Consider the following 19,010-nt stretch of genomic DNA (forward strand, 5'->3'; position numbering starts at 1 on the left):
CTACTATTAAATATAATGGTCATTGCCATTACAATTGCGTCCCATCAGTCCCGAATGCCCCAACATAGCCTTATGCTATATGCAAAGGTTTTCTGATTTTATTTGCTTGCATTTTCTTCTCTTTTTTTCTCCACTCAACTTTGTCAATAATTGTATCCTAATCCATAATAATAATCAGCAGACTTTTGGGTGTAACCTAGAACTTTATCCAGGCATCAGGTGTGGGAGGGGGACTGGGATGCAATTTTGATAGAATTGCCTATTGTATTTGTAAAGAGTATTGAATGTGGAATCAAATGGTAGATTTATTTTAATTCTATCTGATTCCTACTTTACAATATGAACTTGCTCTTTAAATGTATCTCAGTCCCCTTCTCTCTAATGCCTTAGTGCCCTAGGCTATATACAAAAGTTGCTGGATAATTTGCGTCATTTTCATCCTAATTTATCATCAACAAATGGTCCATATGTCAGTTTGACAAAAGTTGTTATGGTGGCAACAATTATATTTGTAAAGAGTTTCACTTTATTGCTATCACTGAATGTCCAACTCCTGATAAGCACTTTTTCATCAGTTCTTAGAACCTAATTTTTCTTTTTTTAAAAAAGGTAATTTGAATAATTGATTTGAATAATTCTTTGCTAACAAATCACCTTGGAGATAGGATCAAATGCCTTGGCCACGTTTTACAAATGAAAAATGATTAATTGCCAAAGATCATGCTTTTTCGCCATTCCTCCAGGGCCAAAAAGAATGTAGGTCGTCCCCAGATGTGGTTAGAAGACGCCATAAGGAAGGATCTCAAGAAAACTGGAAGTTCAAGAAAGGGAATAAGGTATTGGGCTTTGGAGAGATTAACATGGGAGGGAAGCATGTGCAGTTGTCTTAGTCTCAGCTACCTTGGTCCTACACTAGTCATTCTCTGTGGAGGGAGGGATAGGTGGTCTGACAAAAAGTTGTTATGGTGGCAACAATTATATTTGTAAAGAGTTTCACTTTATTGCTATCACTGAATGTCCAACTCCTGATAAGCACTTTTTCATCAGTTCTTAGAACCTAATTTTTCTTTTTAAAAAAAAGGTAATTTGAATAATTAATTCGAATAATTCTTTGCTAAAAAATCACCTTGGAGATAGGATCAAGCGCCTAGGCATTTGGCTTGTACAGATGATTGAATAAAAAAAACAAGTTTTTTCAACTGAAAGTAAGGAGCGACATAAGCGCTTAAAACGAACAGAAATTACTCCGTATATGAAGGGGCTTTTCCTCCTCAACGCCCCGCTCTTTACGCTAAAGTTTGACTCTTTCTGTTAACTTTACTTTTTAAAACAGTAAAAAAAAAATTTAGCGTAAAGAGCGCCTAGGCATTTGGCTTTTACAGATGATTAAATAAAAAATGTAAATAAATAAAAGTTTTTTCAACTGAAAGTAAGGAGCTACATTAGTACTTTGAGGAGGAAAAGCCTTTTTCATATACGGAGTAGTTTCTGTTCGTTTTAAGTGCTAATGTCGCTCCTTAGTTTCAGTTAAAAAAAACTTCTTTTTTTTTATTTAATTTCTGAACGTTTTTGAATTAATGCATGTTTTGATTTTGACTCTCCGCACGTAAATAATTAAAACGAAATTCGCATATTAATTTTTTTGGCTAAATGGCTTTCTCGTAGTTTTAATCGAAAGATTTTGAGAATAAAAGGAGTTTTATTACGTATATGAGGGGGTTTACCCCCTCGTCAATACCTCGCTCTTTACACTAAAGCTTGAATATTGTCCCAATTCCTTAAGAATGACCCCTAAATCACAAAGGCCGTAGAATAAATAGTTGAAATTACTAAAAATGCATTAGCGTAAAGAGCGAGGTATTATGAGGAGGTGAATCCCCCATGTGTGTAACAATGTCTGTTCATTTTAAGTTTTAATGCTGCTCCTTACTTTCAGTTGAAAAAACTTTTCTTATTAATTTTTTCATTGTTTTCATTGAAATTCTCTTCTCCCATGACAAACTCCTCCACGGAAAGATCCTCCCACGTACCCCCCTCAACTTCTCTCCTCCCACAAACCAAAAAAATCCCCCTGAAAACTTCTGTACACTTCCCAATAACCATTACTATATGTAAACACTGGTCAAAGTTTGTAACTTGCAGCCCCTCCCACGGGGACTGTGGGGGAGTAAGTCGTCCTCAAAGGTATAGTTATTAGTTTTTTCGACTATGGTGAATAAAATGACCATCTCAGAATTCCGATCCGGTGACTTTGGGGAAAAATGAGTGTGAGGGGGCCTAGGTGCTCTCCAATTTTTTTGGTCACTTAAAAAGGGCACTAGAACTTTTAATTCCCGCTAGAATGAGCCCTCTTGCAACATTCTAGGACCACTTGGTCGATACGATCACCCCTGGGAAAAAGGAAAAAAAAACACGTAAATACGCACTCGTGATCGGTCTTTTGGTAAAAAATACGAATATCCACATTTTTGTAGATAGGAGCTTAAAAATTCTACAGTGGGGTTCTCTGACACGCTGAATCTGATGGTGTGGTTTTCGTTAAGATTATATTACTTTTAAGGGGTGTTTCTTCGTATTTCTAAAATAAGGCAAATTTCCTCAGGCTCGTAACTTTTGATGGGTAAGACTAAACTTGATGAAATTTATATATTTAATATCAGCATTAAAACGCGATTCTTTTGATTTAAGGTATCAAAATTCCATTTTTTAGAGTTTCGGTTAGTATTGAGCCGAGTCGCACCTTACTACAGTTCGTTATCACGAACTGTTTGAAAAATGATTAATTGCCAAAGATCATGCTTTTTCGCCATTCCTCCAGGGCCAAAAAGAATGTAGGTCGTCCCCAGATGTGGTTAGAAGACGTCATAAGGAAGGATTTAAAGAAAACTGAAGTTCAAGAAAGGGGATAAGGAGTAAGGCTTTGAAGAGATTAGCGTGGAAGGGGAGCCTGTGTAGCTGTCTTAGTCTCAGCTACCTTGGTCCTACACTAGTCATCCTCTGTGGAGGGAAATATAGGTGGTCTCTAAGCTCATGTTCTAAGGACACCTAGGACGGTTAGATTCTAATAAACTCTGTAATTATATATTTTGGGGATCTGGAACCGATGCCGCCTTCATCAGGAAGGGGAACTGGAGAACCTAACTGAAGGTTCATAGATTTCTTCCAGATTTGGTCGGAAATAAGAGCTAAGGTATTATACTCCGTGTGATCAGGATCCAATCCAACGCGTAAAGGAGATTTTCTGTCAAATCTTGCCGTAACTACTTCTCCTTGGCTTGTCAAATCTCTGACAATTTTGGTGGAAATTAAGAGAAAAGGAGCTAGTTGTTCTTTTTAAGTGTTTGAATCCTATGTGGCTTATGTGGGAGGAAGGGCTCATAAATCTTTGTCATACAGACATTCACCGGAAGCAAATCTTGGATCTCAACCAGGATTGACGGGAAGTAGCTGCTAGTATAGAGATCGTGCTTATTGTTGATCAGAGCCCAGCCCTTTTTGAAGCTAGGGACCGATACTTCTGTGAGGAGGAAAAAGGGAAAACTGATCCTAGCCCTCCAAACACTTTTCAGATAGGGTCGTCTGTTATTAAAAATACTAAGTGGGGGAAAAGACCTAGTATTGTAGCTTTTGCTTTTGGGAGCCCTCCTCTCTTGATCTCTGTGGGGGAAGGGTGGGATAAGCGGTTTCATAAATTCGTGTATTCACCACATCTGCTAGACAATGACATTGAATTTCAGCCATACTTGGTGGAAAATAAGAGGAAGTGTTCTAGTTAAGCAGTTTCATGTCTGGACGTAACCTTACTCTGCTGCGGGGAGAAGGTCTCTATTTTCTTGTGATTAAGGGTATCAGAAGCTCTTTTTTTTCAGTCTAATTATTAGAATGGCAGTCAATTTATTCACCAAAGCCAGGTCAATAACTTTAATTAAGCGTCGAGTTTCTGTGCTCGCTTGGATTTTTGTGCGTTAAAGGGTATATTCTTGTTACATGTGTCAATAAAAAGGTAACTACGGTCTAGTAAACCTCAGTTAAACTTGGTAAAGATTAACAGTCAGTGATTTTGTTCGCCGTTACAGGACTCAGATCAAATCCAATGTACTGAGTTACTTGCAGTGCTTCGAAACTAATGCTTAATCTGAGCTTTGCACCGAAGATTTGGTTACTTTCTTATATAGACGACATTCTGATTCCAGATATTCCACAACTATATTCGAAAAGCCTCGATGTTTTTCCATAAGCGGTTTTACAAGCTGGGACAAAGTTTAATCATTGTATGTGACCTTAGCATTGAAGACAAAACTAATGACATTATTATGTCATTTCTAAACATAAAGCTACACTCGAATCATAAGGTCGGTAACAGAGTCTGCGCCAAATTGTTGTGGTCAAGACAGAAGAGACGGGAATATAAAATTGCAAAAATAATCATATACTCATTATCTCCAATGCCAAAATATGGTCTTTAAGATCACGCCCGAGCTATTTGACCACACGCCATTTTTAACGAAAATAGAAATAATGGGCTAAATTACGACAGTTGGGTGGTTAAAGAAAATCAATGACAGTGTTTTCAATTCTAATAATTCCTTGTTTTGTATTTTATTTTCAATGAAACTCAGTAATTAGTCGTTTTGTATTTTTTTGTATCCCGCTAGAAAAATAATAACAAACTTTTTGTTTTATAATAAACAATTCTTTCTTCGACCCTATCGTCAGTGGAAACGGAATAAAACAAAATAAAAGTACATATAAGAGCGCTGTAGTCTAACTGTTCCTCTAAAATGGATATGTCCATTTTTTAAACATCTCACAATCACAAACTTTGAATAATTATGAAAATATTACTTAAAATTAAAAAAACTTACAGCGGACGACAAAGTTGTATTTTCGAAATGGCTTTCATGTGTCCTCCCTTATAATTCCTTCCTTCGTTTTTGTACCATTAAAAATGTTGATTAACAGCAACACCTTGCTCTCTTTTTAAAGTCCAAAATTAAATTTTCCAAAAAGCAGATTTTGGGGATTTTCGATTGCTGAACCGCATTTTTAATATACAGTTTAAGAATGTTTTCTTTTTTTCTGCAATTTCCAGCTATTAGACATTATGGATATAAAACTTGAGTATTTTCCAAATTATTAGAGTTCACAAGTCGCGAGCTCTTTTTTTTATCGTTTTGCAGCCCGCTTTGGTGCACATAATGAATGGGTTTCTAACTTAATCCACTTTAGTACCAAGTTTGGACCAACCGAAGAGAGTTTTATTAAGAACTACCCAGTAAAACGTGAAAAATAGGGATATACTGATGAAAAAATGAATTTATTTTTGAAGTAATTGACTACCCTCCCGGTTTCAACCCTAAAACTTCGGCTGTGTACACATATACTATGAAACGTAAGCTTTCATCGTGGTTTTGATTTACTTATTTCGCATAAAATTTTATTATCTCCTAATTAAGATCCCTAAGTAAGTGTATTTAAGCGTGAATTGTAAATATGAATATTCACATTTTAGGACCAATCAGTGCCGTGGATTGTGTACAGTACCCCTTGGTTTCACTGCTAATTGTCAACAGCAATTTGTTCAAAAGCGATTGGTCGCCCTGAATGCCAACGGAGAAAGCTTATACCACGACATTTTTTGGTTTCCTCATTGCTGTATTTGCCAAATTCGTCAAGCGGGTTAATAATGCAAATTCTTTCTAGTTTTTTTCTTCTTTTTTTTTGTAGTCTTCAAAGATAGTGTTATACAAATCTGTGTATTTTATTTTTATGAGAGATATTTGTAATTTATGTTTGATTTTTGTATAATAAATCTCAAATATTAGAGAAAAGGGTATACAAACTCAGAGGAATCGGATTCTACTTTGCTACAGGCTGGCAGAGACCTATATCCACACTTTTCCAGGGAGGAGATGGTTAACCCCCTCTCCTCCAGCATAATTATCTCAGAGGCGGGTCCAGTTTTTTTGCGGGGGGACCTAGACATTGGTCTTCATAATGTCCTCCTCTACCCTAAAATCTCGATATAATTACGATTCCCCCATAGTCTCCGACGTTTTCATAAAAGTTACTGTTTTATTTCTTTTTTTCAAGTTGTGCCTTCTTCTTATTCCGAAAGGAATTCCTGCATGCGGTCCTGACCTAGGCTAATGAAATGTCTTGGACAGAGCAGTCTTGTCAAAATGTTGAAGTAAATCTATAAAGGCCCCAAATCGGGCCCTTTATCATTAATATTGAATCTTAAACAGGAGGTTAAAACTGCGTTTTGTATTTCAATTGTATTTCAAATACAAACTGCTTTTGTATTTTCAAATTATTGGTTTCCTTATTTATAATGAGTTTTTTTTTAATACATAAATATGCATTGCAAATATTTTTGATATGGCTCGGAAAAGGAGTTTCACACTAAAAACTTTATTCCTAAAAACGGCACAAACACAAAGTTCCTCCAGCTTGGGGGTCCCAAAGCTACAGTCTACACTAGTCTATCGAGTGATACGACCTTGCTATTAGCCTACCTAACACAAATAGCCTACAATGAACAAAGAATATTAGCGGGTTCTGGTCTGACTTGATATTGAAGTTGAAACATTAGCCTATAGACAGAACTTGAAATATTTATTCACGCGGTTTAAACCTTATGTCCAAGCAATTTAGCCTGATTTGAAAACAAACTTTAAGGTTTTCTGAGGTTATATCTAGTTCAAAATAAAACACAAAAACGAAGCTATCTTTTCTAATTTTACAGGATTCATAGTTTCCACATTCTCATTTGGTTCTGACCAGATTTCATCATGCTCCTAGTCACCTAATAGAAAAGGAAGCTCTTTATCTGGACCTAGACCCACCTTCTAACCAGGGGCGGATCCAAGATTTTCTTTAGGGGGGGGGCATGATAGGTTCCTTTGATAAACTTGCGAACAAGGAAATCCCCGCAATTTAAAGGGAACCTCGACAATTATGTGTTGTAGGTAGGTAGTGAAAATGGTCGTAAATTTAATCTAAAATCGGGTGAGGGTTAAATTTTTAATAAATCTATTGAAATTAAAATGGTATAAAAATATTGATACAAAAAATAATAAGTTATAAAAACCACCCGGCCATAAAAAAATATAAAAAGCTGTTCACCATCTAAAAAAAATGATATTTAATATTTTCTGCATAATTGTTTGCCTTTTCACCATCTTTTGGGGTCATGCACTCTTTTTGGCAAATTGTATAGGTCAAACCATTTAGAATATAACCTAACTTTCTGGCATCGCTTAGCAACTATAATTGTAATGAAGAGTAGAAAACGAGGATAAAGATACAACTTGTATATTCGTAAAAGATATATTAAATACTAGTTATTTTAGGGGTGTAACAAGAAAAAGAAAACGAATAGAAATGCATAGAAGACATTTAAAACGAAGGTTTTAGTATGGGTAATAAAGCTTTAATTAATCACTGTTTCTTTTTAAAAATAGTGTTTTAATAAACAGTGTCAACTATGACAAAATCTCAAAAATTTACTAATCAAGATATTACTTTGCACAACAACGTAGCGTGTCTTTCCACTTTTTAAAGTTCGATATATTTCGCTTTAATCACAGAATTCACAATTTTATAAGAAGTCTATTTCTCTATTTTCACTCTCGCCATATCTATTTATTAGGCTGTCGATGTCTACCTCAATATTTCGGTGAACGTTTATAGTAGCTAGTTCTGTCAGTTTAGAGCTCTTCGTTAGTATTTCCTCATTCATCATAAAATATTCAAATAAAGACCAAAATCGTCAGAAAAATATGAACTTTAATAAAGATGCATGTAGGTATGTGCTTCAAACTAAGCATATGAATAGAAATACCCCTTAAAAAACAAATACTTATGTATATGTTATCTTCTTATTTGATAAGTATGGATTGGTGATTTAAATTCTCAGGATGTCAAGCTCTGGAGATTTCTGATTAATTTTTTTTTTTTTTAATCTTGAGATTTTCAGATATTCAGTTCAAAAGTTTAAATGTCGATGTCTGTTGAGCACAAACATTTTGAATTTGACTCAGATTTAGCATTAAGTAAGAGAATTGTCCTGTAATTTTTTTTTTATTTAGAAACAACTATTCGTGGAAATAATTCAGAGACCCATTTATACCAGCTAGATAAAAAAAAATAAACACATAATTATTTGCCTTCTTTTATAATCATTTTTTTTAAACATTTTCTTCTTAAATGATTGCTCCGACCTTTTAATGAGTATTTCGACTCATATACTTACTTATGCGAACCTTTACTAAAGTTCTACAGGGTTTGGTCTTAATTTTAATGTTTTGGGATGAACAGAGGAGGTGATATGTCATATAATGCAGAGCTTTAATTAGATGAAAATAGGCAGTAAAGTGGCCACCATTTGCTAACCGAGATCCAAAACTTAATATTTTTTGCACTTCTTATACATTTACTTTCTATTATACGAATCCCCTAAAAAAAAAGAAGAAGCAAACCCAAAAATCAAAATAGACAGCCAAAAAAGTAATGATATCGATTTCTTCGCCTCAGTGCTACAGTAAGACTCGAAAACAAATTTTTGACAGTAAAAAGAATTAAATATCTTGCTTTTCAGCCCTGTAGGACAGCACAATCATGAAATATCGTTTCGATAGCATAAAGAAGTTAGGATTTTAAATTTCCCCTCCCTGTTATTACGAAATAAACATTTTCGCCTCCCAGTTGGCTTTTGTGGTAATACCCACAAATTCCCTTGATAAACCTAAATTAAATTAAATACTTTTTGGCCGTATGCGTCATTAGTAGAATCTAACAGAAACCGGATAAAGCAACTAAAACCTTGTTTCAAACTTATTCAAAAGAGGAAACAGCCTCAATAATTAAGAACTTATTAAAAACCAATAACAAAAAGAGAACTTTCATCCAAACCCAAACCAGAGCAAGCGGTCCCAACCACAAATCCACCACTACATCAGGGGGGCAACCCTCACGCCCCCCTGGATCCACCACTGCCTCTGAGAATGCAAGAGGTCAACCTTTCCAGCAAAGATTCCAGCCTGATATGGTGTTTAGTGCCACATATCCAAATCGAACTTTCTCCCAAAGGGATTCCCAGTATTTTTTTTTTCACACTATTCTGATTTAACTAAGCACTGTTACACTGCTTTTGGCACCAGCAACAATGCATATCACACCACTAAATTTTAGGTACTCTTCAGCGTACCATTTTCTTTCATGAAGATACCAAATAACGCTAAACAAGCATGTGGTGGATACAAAGAACGTACCCCTTGAGACTCATCTGCGATAGATTAATAGCTGTCATACATTCTAAGTCATGATCTCTTTTTTTTTGTCATCTAAAAAATTGACCAGAACGCGCCCAACTATAAGTGGATGTTTTGCCATTAAACAGGTATAGCTTAATTATCAAGATAATCGAAACAAAAGACTTACCACCCAACCCTTTCTTTTGTACTGTTTTCGATCAGCCAATTCTCTTGTTTCAAAGTCAAGGGAGTTTGCCAAAAACAGTAAAATCAACAAGCAAGTTAGCTTGGTAGACTTGCTTTTTCAGAATAGGCTATGAAATAGAAAATAAAGGTCCTTCGCTCCAAAAGCAATTATCTCTATTATTCCATCCTTGTCTACTTCAATGGTTATCCGGATTTACTTAGAAGGTAGTATGGGATGAATTTTATGAATACTATTCGAAGTTTAGAGCGGCTGCGGGCCTAGGCAGGGGAGGGCCCCCCCCCCTCTCAGTTTTTCTGGACATCTGACATTAAATTCGTTTTATTTATATCACACTCCTATTAAGAAACTTAACTGATTAAAAAATTGTTGCAACTGTTATTTTTTTGTATCTTGACCCCCATAGTTTATAAGGCCTAAAACAGTTACTGGTTTAGAGTTTAGTTATTACAATTCCCGAAAGTAAATCAAGTTGACAGGAAATTCTAAATTCTTGATCGCACTACTTTTCGTCGCAGCAGGTACAGTTGTTCAAAAGCCGCAAGGTTTCGTTAACAGAATATCATATTTTACCAAGAATAAACCAATTTTACCTAGAGCTGCAAGTACCAATTAAGTACAAGAGTCCGTTTCAGATTTTCCACAGCCATTAAGGAACAATAAGTTGTACATACCAAGTTTAAACACATACAAAACATGACAGCAACTTTGGTTAAATCCAAGACTCGAATATCCAAATCTATCTGACAGTATAAAAAAAAATAATAAAAATATATATATATATATATATATATATATATATATATATATATATATATATATATATATATATATATATATATATATATATATATATATATATATATATATATATACTACCTCTACAATATAATATATAACTATATCTATATATAACTATCTCTACAAGATTTGGTGAAACAGAATTGTACAATTGGTGAAACGTAAAGAATATAGAGTTATAACTCACCAGTTTTAAAAGAATATGTCCTATTGAACATTATGGTTTCTTTATTTTCTCAAAATCACCATTCCTGGTCAAGATTGTCGAAAGCAGTTTAAAAATTTATTGAATGCAATAAAGTAACAAAATCACTGAAAAGCATAGTTTTAGATATACTAAAAAATCTAGAGATTCGAATTCTGGGCAATCGACTAAAAAATACAAAAGCAGAAAATGAGCAAATAATCCGTGAGCATGTCTTAGCCACTCTTTTTACAAAAAAAGAAAAATGCACAATTTGTGAAAATCTTTAAAGTTTGTACTGGTCCAAATCCAGTCCCCCCAATAGTAAGCCAAATATCCCCCAAATAACTTTCTTCGTTCCAAAAATCACAAGAGAAAAATCGCATCAGAAAATACGAAAATCCAGGGAAACACAATCTCACGAATCGATCAGTATAATAGAAAAGAGGGACGAAATAATCACTTATTGCTGCATTTATACACACATTGAAGAAGAAAAACAATATAAAAGTTGAGATCTCTAAACCCTACAACACAAGACTAGTTCAAATCAAAGAGAGGAAAGTTATATTTCAGCAGCGTTGCGCAAAAATCATCTGAATCACTTTTTTTCTGTTTAATATAGCAAAATTAGTCCATGTAAATATTCGTGTGCATTGTTTCATGGAAGATTTATTGGTACAGTCTGTTTCCTCTTTCTCCAAAAATATGATTGCAGTTCCAATTACAAGCTTCAGCAAGGCAATTGAAGTTGTCAGTTTTAAAATTGGAAGGAGCGATTAGTCAGATTGGCATTGAAGAAGCCATCTTTGAACAATACAAAAGCTGACATAATTGTTACTTTCAGTAGCAAAAATACAATCGCCAAATTCCATTTAAGATTATTTATTGAAAATCACATTTACTACTTGTTTCTTGACACAAAAATTCCTCTAAATGAAAAATGCAACTTAAAATGGTTTTTGCTCAATACTACTGATTGCTGCCCTTCATACATTTAACGTCAACTTGAAAGAGTATCATTCTAGTACATGATAAGTCATCACACCATAGAGAACAAATTAGGCTTATTCCTGGCAAGTTTCAGGTGCCAAACATATCCCGAGGCTTCCTCAATAAGGTCATAGACTATACCTCAACGGAGAAACATACCTTTAAAGAGCAAAACAAAAAAATCTCTTCAACAGTGTTAAGAAATAAGGTATTGAATAAATTGTCAATTTCTCACCTATTCAAAAAAGACTGAAATATGAAATATTAGAAATGAGTAATTAACCTTTCTTTTAAGCTCCCAACTTAATAGCATCAAAAATATAACTGTCGAGTGACCTTCCATAACTTATCTGAACGTTTTTCAAAAGCGGCCAATTTCAACCAAAACTGTATCAGGAACGCAAACGACTCCTTGTCTTTGCATTGATTAGGGGACTACTTACATTATACTTTGCTGTAAAATATATATATATATATATATATATATATATATATATATATATATATATATATATATATATATATATATATATATATATATATATATATATATATATATATATATATATTGTACAATATGTTTTGTACATTAAGGTTGTCAGCCCCGTGGACCACCATCAACGGAATAGAACTCCAACTGGAAGTATTCAGTTATTGTCTAGCACTAAGGATAGAAGCTCTTTTCGTTATCAGAAATAAAGCACTAGAAATATTTAAACAAATATGGATGTTTATCCACGAATATTAGCACCTTATGTAGCTTCCATTCTAACATTGTCATCAGCATTGTGAAGTCAGGGCTAATATGATGCTAAAGGAGTCCCAACTGGTTCAAAATTAAGTTTTGCAGTCAAAGTCGGAAGTAGAATCAAATACTCCTAGGAGTCATTGTAGGTGAATTTATGAATCAGTAATATATATGCTTTTCACTTGGTAGTAACCACCAAATATGAATCTAGATAATGATTATTGCAAGAATTCAATAATAAAAGCAAGAGTCCGAATTTAGCAGCTAACATTTTAGAGGCCGGAATCAAGAGCCGTAGCTTAGAGAATTAGAGAGTCAAGAGGATTCTTCTAGCATTTGTAAATTTAAGAGTCAGTATTGGCAGCCTGCTACTCGACAGTCCTGCTCGTCATGACAGATTGACAGGACCAGATTTAAAGCTTTGACACTTCTAAGGCCGAGCGTTTACGCCACTCCGTTTTTGCAAGATTTTTGGGAAAATCCTCGAAAATTCAGGGATAGTGGAAGCAATGAACCGAACGCAACTGATGAGCCAAATGTAATGAAAGAGAGAGGTGATACGGAACTCTCAGCTACCATTCTTGGGGGACACCTGACAATTTATAAGATGGCCAAGGAATTCCTGTTGTTTAAAATCACTTTTCCGTGAATAGGCAGCGGGGTGGCGGAGTGCACACGGCCCTTTGACGATAAATCGCATCAGTCCAGTTATTGTTAAGAAAATAATCACTCAGTGATAATTTTTTACGCCCTGACATTCTGCGCTCCTAGGCCCGGGCATAGTGAGACTATTGATAAATCCAGGCCTGCAGATTGATTTATATTTTACTAATTTTTAGGCATTATACTGTAGTTAATAATTGCTAACTAAAAAAAAATCGGACGAATTGTTTTAATTTTGAAAAACATCTGAGACATGTCAACGAAAAGTCGAAACTCCAACCTACTTAGTAATGTCAAAAAGTTGAAAAAGACTTAACAAGAATGAAAGAAAATTCTAATCCTTTTAGAGAAGGAATAAAAGCCACTTGTGTACAATCTACAAACAACTAGTATATCATCAAAGGAAACAGATCAACATACTAAAATTAAAAATAGAACTTTAAATCAACGATAGGCAACGTCCAAGTATCTATACAAAAGAATAAAAAAAAAGATCATTATCCTATTAAAATAGAATCCAATTATGAATCCTATTTTTAAATATACTTATTTTAGTCGTCACTATAAACAACAGTATGGTGAAGGAAACATCGCAATAAAATGTAGTTACATGTTGTCATGTGCAAGATCAAAGGATACCCATTCGACACTGTCATAACTTTAAAACAGAACGAGGCTTACGAAAATAAGGAAGAAAAAGTCAGACAGGGCTCTTGCGTAATTTAATAGTACAGAATATGACGTGTGTAGGTAAATATCGTGGCTACATTTGGGCAAAGAGTATATACAATTAGCTCAGATAGTCTCCGAATAGGAGGTATTGAGACATTTTGTCGGAATAACTTATAAAGTAATTGAGCCTCTGGAAATGGACCTGCAGTAGATTAAAATCGCAAAGGGGACACCAGTACCCTCATAAACTAGTCTGATGCCTAAGAAATGCCAAAACCCGCATCGTTTGGGAGCAAGAATATGACCTTATTGTACAGGGGAAAAAATAACCAAATAGTCCCTTTGTGCTCCTTTAGTTTTATATTATTACTATTAAGTAATTTTTAACAGCTTATAATTTTGAATATCATGAAGGTTTAAATAATCTTCTACAAAAGAAGATACTAGTGCGGAATAGTCTGTAAAATATAACGCAAATCTCTCTTTACTTTTTAAGTAGATGTGACACCATGACTCGGCAACTAGAAGGCTCTTCAAAATCAAAAGACATCAAGTTTAATTCTATAAAAAGTTGCCAGAACCTATATAATTGGGTTTGTCAAATGAGGACAGCTGTTAAGTGGAGAAGAAGGAGTTGCAAACTTGGAAGTTTATACACCCTCGTAAACATGCTATGACTCACCCCCCCCCCCCTCCCCTCTTATTTAGCTTGTAGAATTCCCCTAAAAAATAATTAATGAGTCAATGTCTTCTGACTTGTTGGCAATCGTCGTACACGTTAATGACATTATATTTATCTTTTGAACAACTAATATTGAGAAGCAGATAACAAAAACAACTCATAAGCAGTTGGATTTTAAACACGTTCAAAATGAGTCGTTCAACGATATACAGTTATAAATATTTGGTACTCTTAGCAACGTAATATTAAAAAAAATGGTAAAACAAACAGTGTTGTATCCAGGATTTTTTTTTGGGGGGGGGGGGGGTACAAAAAACCTTAAAAAAACGCATCAAAATTATTATATATTAATTTTTGTAACGCTTTTAAGAGTCAAACATTTCAGAGGGGGGGAGTCAAAACCCTTAGCCCCCCTCCCCCTGGATACGACCTTCAAAGTAAATCTAATAAAACAAAAGTATGCAAGAACATGAAACTCAACTTATTTCTCAGTAACGCTTAGCGAAACGAAATCCTAACTCAATGGCAAATTATTACACTCATTATGGCTAGTACATATAAAAAAGCCATACAAAACGAAGTCGTCAAGTGCACACCTCGAATGTAAAGAAACGTGATTTTTTTTACAAGAAAAAAGAAACTATTTTAACCTTTTTCCTCTAAGACATGCATACAGATAATACGGCAAAAAGTCCAGAAAAATTGTCATAAATTCACTAATGCATCAAGAGGTAGACGATTCGAACACATTTTTGATATAAAAATAATTTCTCAAATTAAAAGAAATGTAACTTATGCCTTCTGATAATTATTTTTTCAAAGCCTGGAAAAGTTCTTAACTAATTATTACGAAAGTGTCACATACAAGGTGTGCACGCAAGTACCACGATACAAATTATTCTTTACTGAAAACACTAAACTAGCAAATATTAGGAATTCCCAATTCAACAAGAGTTGGAGTCAACTTTTAGAGTCTGTCGAAGGACGCAACTTCTTTTTTTTCGCATATTCATCAAAACCATGATCAGGCAAATTGAGGTTTTTGTGATGGAAAAAGACTAAACTTAAACGCGTTGGGTGCTTTCGATTCGGTTTTTTCAGTGCAGTTGTTGCGTGCAATTCATGTCGTGCACATTCGAACAAAACAGATCCATGAGTTAAAGCGATTGCAACACCGCCAACAGAAGGGTCTGTAAAGTTTTCTTTGCAATCAGTATGCACAACCTGAAGCTTACTTCCAGCCTTCGCTGACTGGCCAGGTTCTAAATCGCTAGAAGAAGGGCTACTTAAATCAGGAAAATTCAAGGATGTTGAAGGAAGACCTGATTCACCCCACAGCGGAGACGAATAAGGGTCTGATTCTGATATAGGTTGCATGGATAAATGATAATTATGATCAATTTGGGGATATCTTCGGTCTAAGTTCGTATACTGAGGATCTGGCTCTTTATGTTGGAGACAATCTTTTTCTGGAGCCTGAGATATGTCTACTGATATTACACCCGCTTCCGTGCCGTCAGACAAGGGGATGAGAGCTTCGTTTTTAGCATTGCTATGCTCAAAATAGGTACAATTTACGTGGGAGCCTGCAGAAAATAATGGAAGTGAGTTTGGAAGACCTTGCATAGACTCAGAAAATAACAAATGAGATCCATAATCCCAATACTGTTCTAACGGATTTTCTGAAGGACATTGAAATTTACACACATTCAAACTATTTGTAAAAACATTAGGTTCGAAATAGGTCTCACAAAAATTACTGGTGCTGTCACTATGAAAAATATTTTCAGATTGAAGGTTATTGTATGGCATCACATTCATACCGTTTCTCGTAAAATCACCCTTAGATCCAAAGGAGACATAATTTTTCGATTTTTTTGTAACTTTTTTGGTGGCGGATGCCCTTGGTAAACGACTGCTTTCAACCTCGGATGGAACAGCAGAATCCCATTGATCCAAGGATACAGCGAGTGGTTTGTCATTAAGAGGTGATGCTACTTTAGGGTGGCGTCTCTTTGTGCGTGGTTTACAAGTTGAAGAAATGTCTTTTTCTTGGATTTTGCTTCCAGGCGATGTTTTTGTGCGATTGTTCAATCCACAAGGAGCCACAGGCGGTTGAAGACTTATGTCACGCGGATAGCTAGAAGAGAAAATTATCTTAGTTTAGCAGTCCTTATTAGGAATAGGTTGAAAACACTTAGATCTAGATTGGATATGAGGATTTTTTCCAGTCAATGGGGCAGAAGGAGGTTAATATCGGAGGATGTTGGGCCATATCCAGAGGAAAAGTTTGCACCTACGTGCAAGTGCGGTTTGAAGTTCTTTCCTGGTATTGCCAATGTGAAACATTATCTTACGAAATTCAAAAGGATACAAAAGCAACATTAGATCAACACGGTGTGTTTACGAATTTGATTATTCCCTTTCTTTTCATTTTTCTTATCCACTGCCTAGCTTTCCTCTTTATTTTTGGGGGGACTAAAGCAAGATTACGTTCTTTGTTCCGAAGTAGCGTATCAGTCTACCCCTCCGACATTGAATTGGGATAAAAAAAAGAGGACAAGGTGCAAATGAATAAAATAATTGTACTGGAGAAAAATATATCGCTAATATGCTAACTAGCAAGAATCAAAGAGCCTCTTGATAGATATGAAATTCGTAAAATATTGAGCAAAGAACGCTCGATCGAACGATCAGATCCAGTTTACTGTATCTTATTTCACCCTTGAAGTAATCAAAATCAACATTTTCGCCAAAATGCGCGGATACCTTCTTTCCTCAAATGCAGTAATAATCGGGATAAGGAGCTTTTGATACCAATTGTTTTTTTTAGCTGTTAGTTGTTAGCAACACTGTACTGCTTTACTTGTCATATCAATCAAAGTGGTAAATAATCAGAAACAGTGTTTCTGGCTTGATGAAATCAAATGTGAATTCTAATCGTTGTAAAATAGTATAGCTTATAACTGGTTCTCAGGGCGTGGTCTTTACTTCAAAATATGGAAATGAAAAAAAAACACAACATAATATGTGCGTAATCAAAAACGGAAATAAAGCTCACGACTAAACAATTAAGCACAGTAAGAGGTCAATTTGTCACGCAATTTTATTATTTTATTTTCAACCAAACAGGTAATTTGGCCTTGGCAATGAATAGCAGATAAATTGCCACTTGGTGCGTAAACTGTAGAATCTTTTGGCGGTTATCAATCCCATGAAATGAAGCCTATTCCAGGAACAAACCGTTTCGCCAATTCGTTCGTTCCTTTTTACATGTCAGTGTTTAAAAAGTTGTAGTCTCGTGATTTTTTTTTTTTTTTTTTTTTTTTTTTTTTTTTTTTTTTTCGTTATAAGTACTAGCGACATTTAGTTGGAATTTTTACTCCGTGATTGCTTGTATAAACAGAACTATTCTATTTTAAATACCCTGATATAAAAATATTCATTATAATTAATACAAAAATATCACGAGGATGAATTTTAAACTATGAATAGCAGGCATCACATTTCTACAAAAGGGAGGAGGAGAGATTTTACAAGTTTTGCTTTTTTTCCAGAAAAATATCACATTTTTCACACAACACAAAATTTGTCACTTTCATTGTATATTTTGGTCTTTTAAGAGGATGAGAGGCAAACACCCAGGCTGACACCCATCCCCAGGTGCCCATTATACTAGCACGTGGGAGAATAGACAATAGGCTGAAAACAAGTCTAACTTGTAGCATATATCAACTCCAGGATCATAAATTATTTAAGTCGCAAAACTAAGTCGGCGCTACCCACCATTAGCAAATAACACATTTTTGCTAAATCGGGTATCTGTATGTGGACCTCTTTGCAATTTATAATTGAGCAATAAAAAACGAAAGACACTTATTTTTACAGTAGTCAAATTATAAGTTTACCGTGATAATTATATGCCTGTAATAAAGTTTGCGAAGCTGAACCGATAGAAGACGGTTGAATACTTTGTACGTGATAAAAATGTTAAAAATTTGATAATAAACATACAGCTATTGTAAAAACCAAGAACACATCAACATTAGTACTTTCACTTTCCGTTTCCAATGGGTTTAGGAACTAGAGAAGTTGAAGGTTTTTTAATTACTCAGCGAAAGCAGTTAAGTTTCAACAGCAGTTTTCTACGTCACTATTGAGTTCGCACAGATACTAAGCGTAATAAATGAATAAAAGCAAACGTTTCGAATTAGGTGACTTCTGAAGTTACAACTTCCATAAAATATAAAATGATTTCTTATTAACCGTTTAATCTCACCAAAATTTGATGTGAAAAGTTTAAAATGTCTGATAAATAAAAAATCCCGAAGTCAATTAGGTTAATAATATCAAATTTTTGATGGTATGAGATGGAACCCTTTCATTAGAGTTTACCTTAGATTTCCCTATTATATTATTGGACACAGTTTCTTCACTTCTTTCTTAGCTCGAGTGATGAGCGCGTCATCTACTTGACCGACTGCATCACAGGCACCCTCTTTCTTCCCTTATACCGTATCCCTGTCACCTGTTTTGATATTAATAAATAGAACTGTTAGCTGACAAAATTAATAATAAAACGACAGTGAATTTGCAGGACCAGCCAATTTAAGTCAAAAAATCATTTACTATATTATTTACTTATTGTCAATTACAGAAACAAAAATGAAAAAAAAAACTGAGGTAAATTTTTACGGTGAGGCTGCAAGACCATGGTTGAAGCAGCAGCTGCAACCTAGTAAAGAGCAGTCCATAGTAATTGAAAGTATAAAAGCACGTTTCCTAAGAAACTGTCTAGTGAGACG

At 34.7% G+C, this 19,010-nt stretch overlaps 2 protein-coding genes across 4 annotated transcripts in view; one reads left to right on the forward strand and one right to left on the reverse strand.

The window, feature by feature from the left end:
- LOC136032076 (uncharacterized) overlaps window positions 1-5,831 on the forward strand; it is a 37,332-nt gene extending 31,501 nt beyond the window's left edge. The window contains exon 6 of the mRNA XM_065712199.1: window positions 5,513-5,831. Coding sequence (XP_065568271.1) covers window positions 5,513-5,684 — 172 coding nt within the window. The 3' untranslated portion in view covers window positions 5,685-5,831. The remainder of the gene's footprint in view (window positions 1-5,512) is intronic.
- Window positions 5,832-13,066: 7,235 nt separating this feature from the next.
- Window positions 13,067-19,010, reverse strand: part of LOC136032077 (methylcytosine dioxygenase TET-like) — a 67,758-nt gene continuing 61,814 nt past the window's right edge. For all 3 annotated transcript variants that reach the window (XM_065712202.1, XM_065712201.1, XM_065712200.1), the window contains one exon: window positions 13,067-16,345. In XM_065712202.1, the coding sequence (XP_065568274.1) occupies window positions 15,166-16,345 (1,180 nt within the window). In that variant the 3' untranslated portion in view covers window positions 13,067-15,165. The remainder of the gene's footprint in view (window positions 16,346-19,010) is intronic.

Source organism: Artemia franciscana, chromosome 10, assembly GCF_032884065.1.
Source record: "Artemia franciscana chromosome 10, ASM3288406v1, whole genome shotgun sequence".
Lineage (NCBI taxonomy): Eukaryota > Metazoa > Arthropoda > Branchiopoda > Anostraca > Artemiidae > Artemia > Artemia franciscana.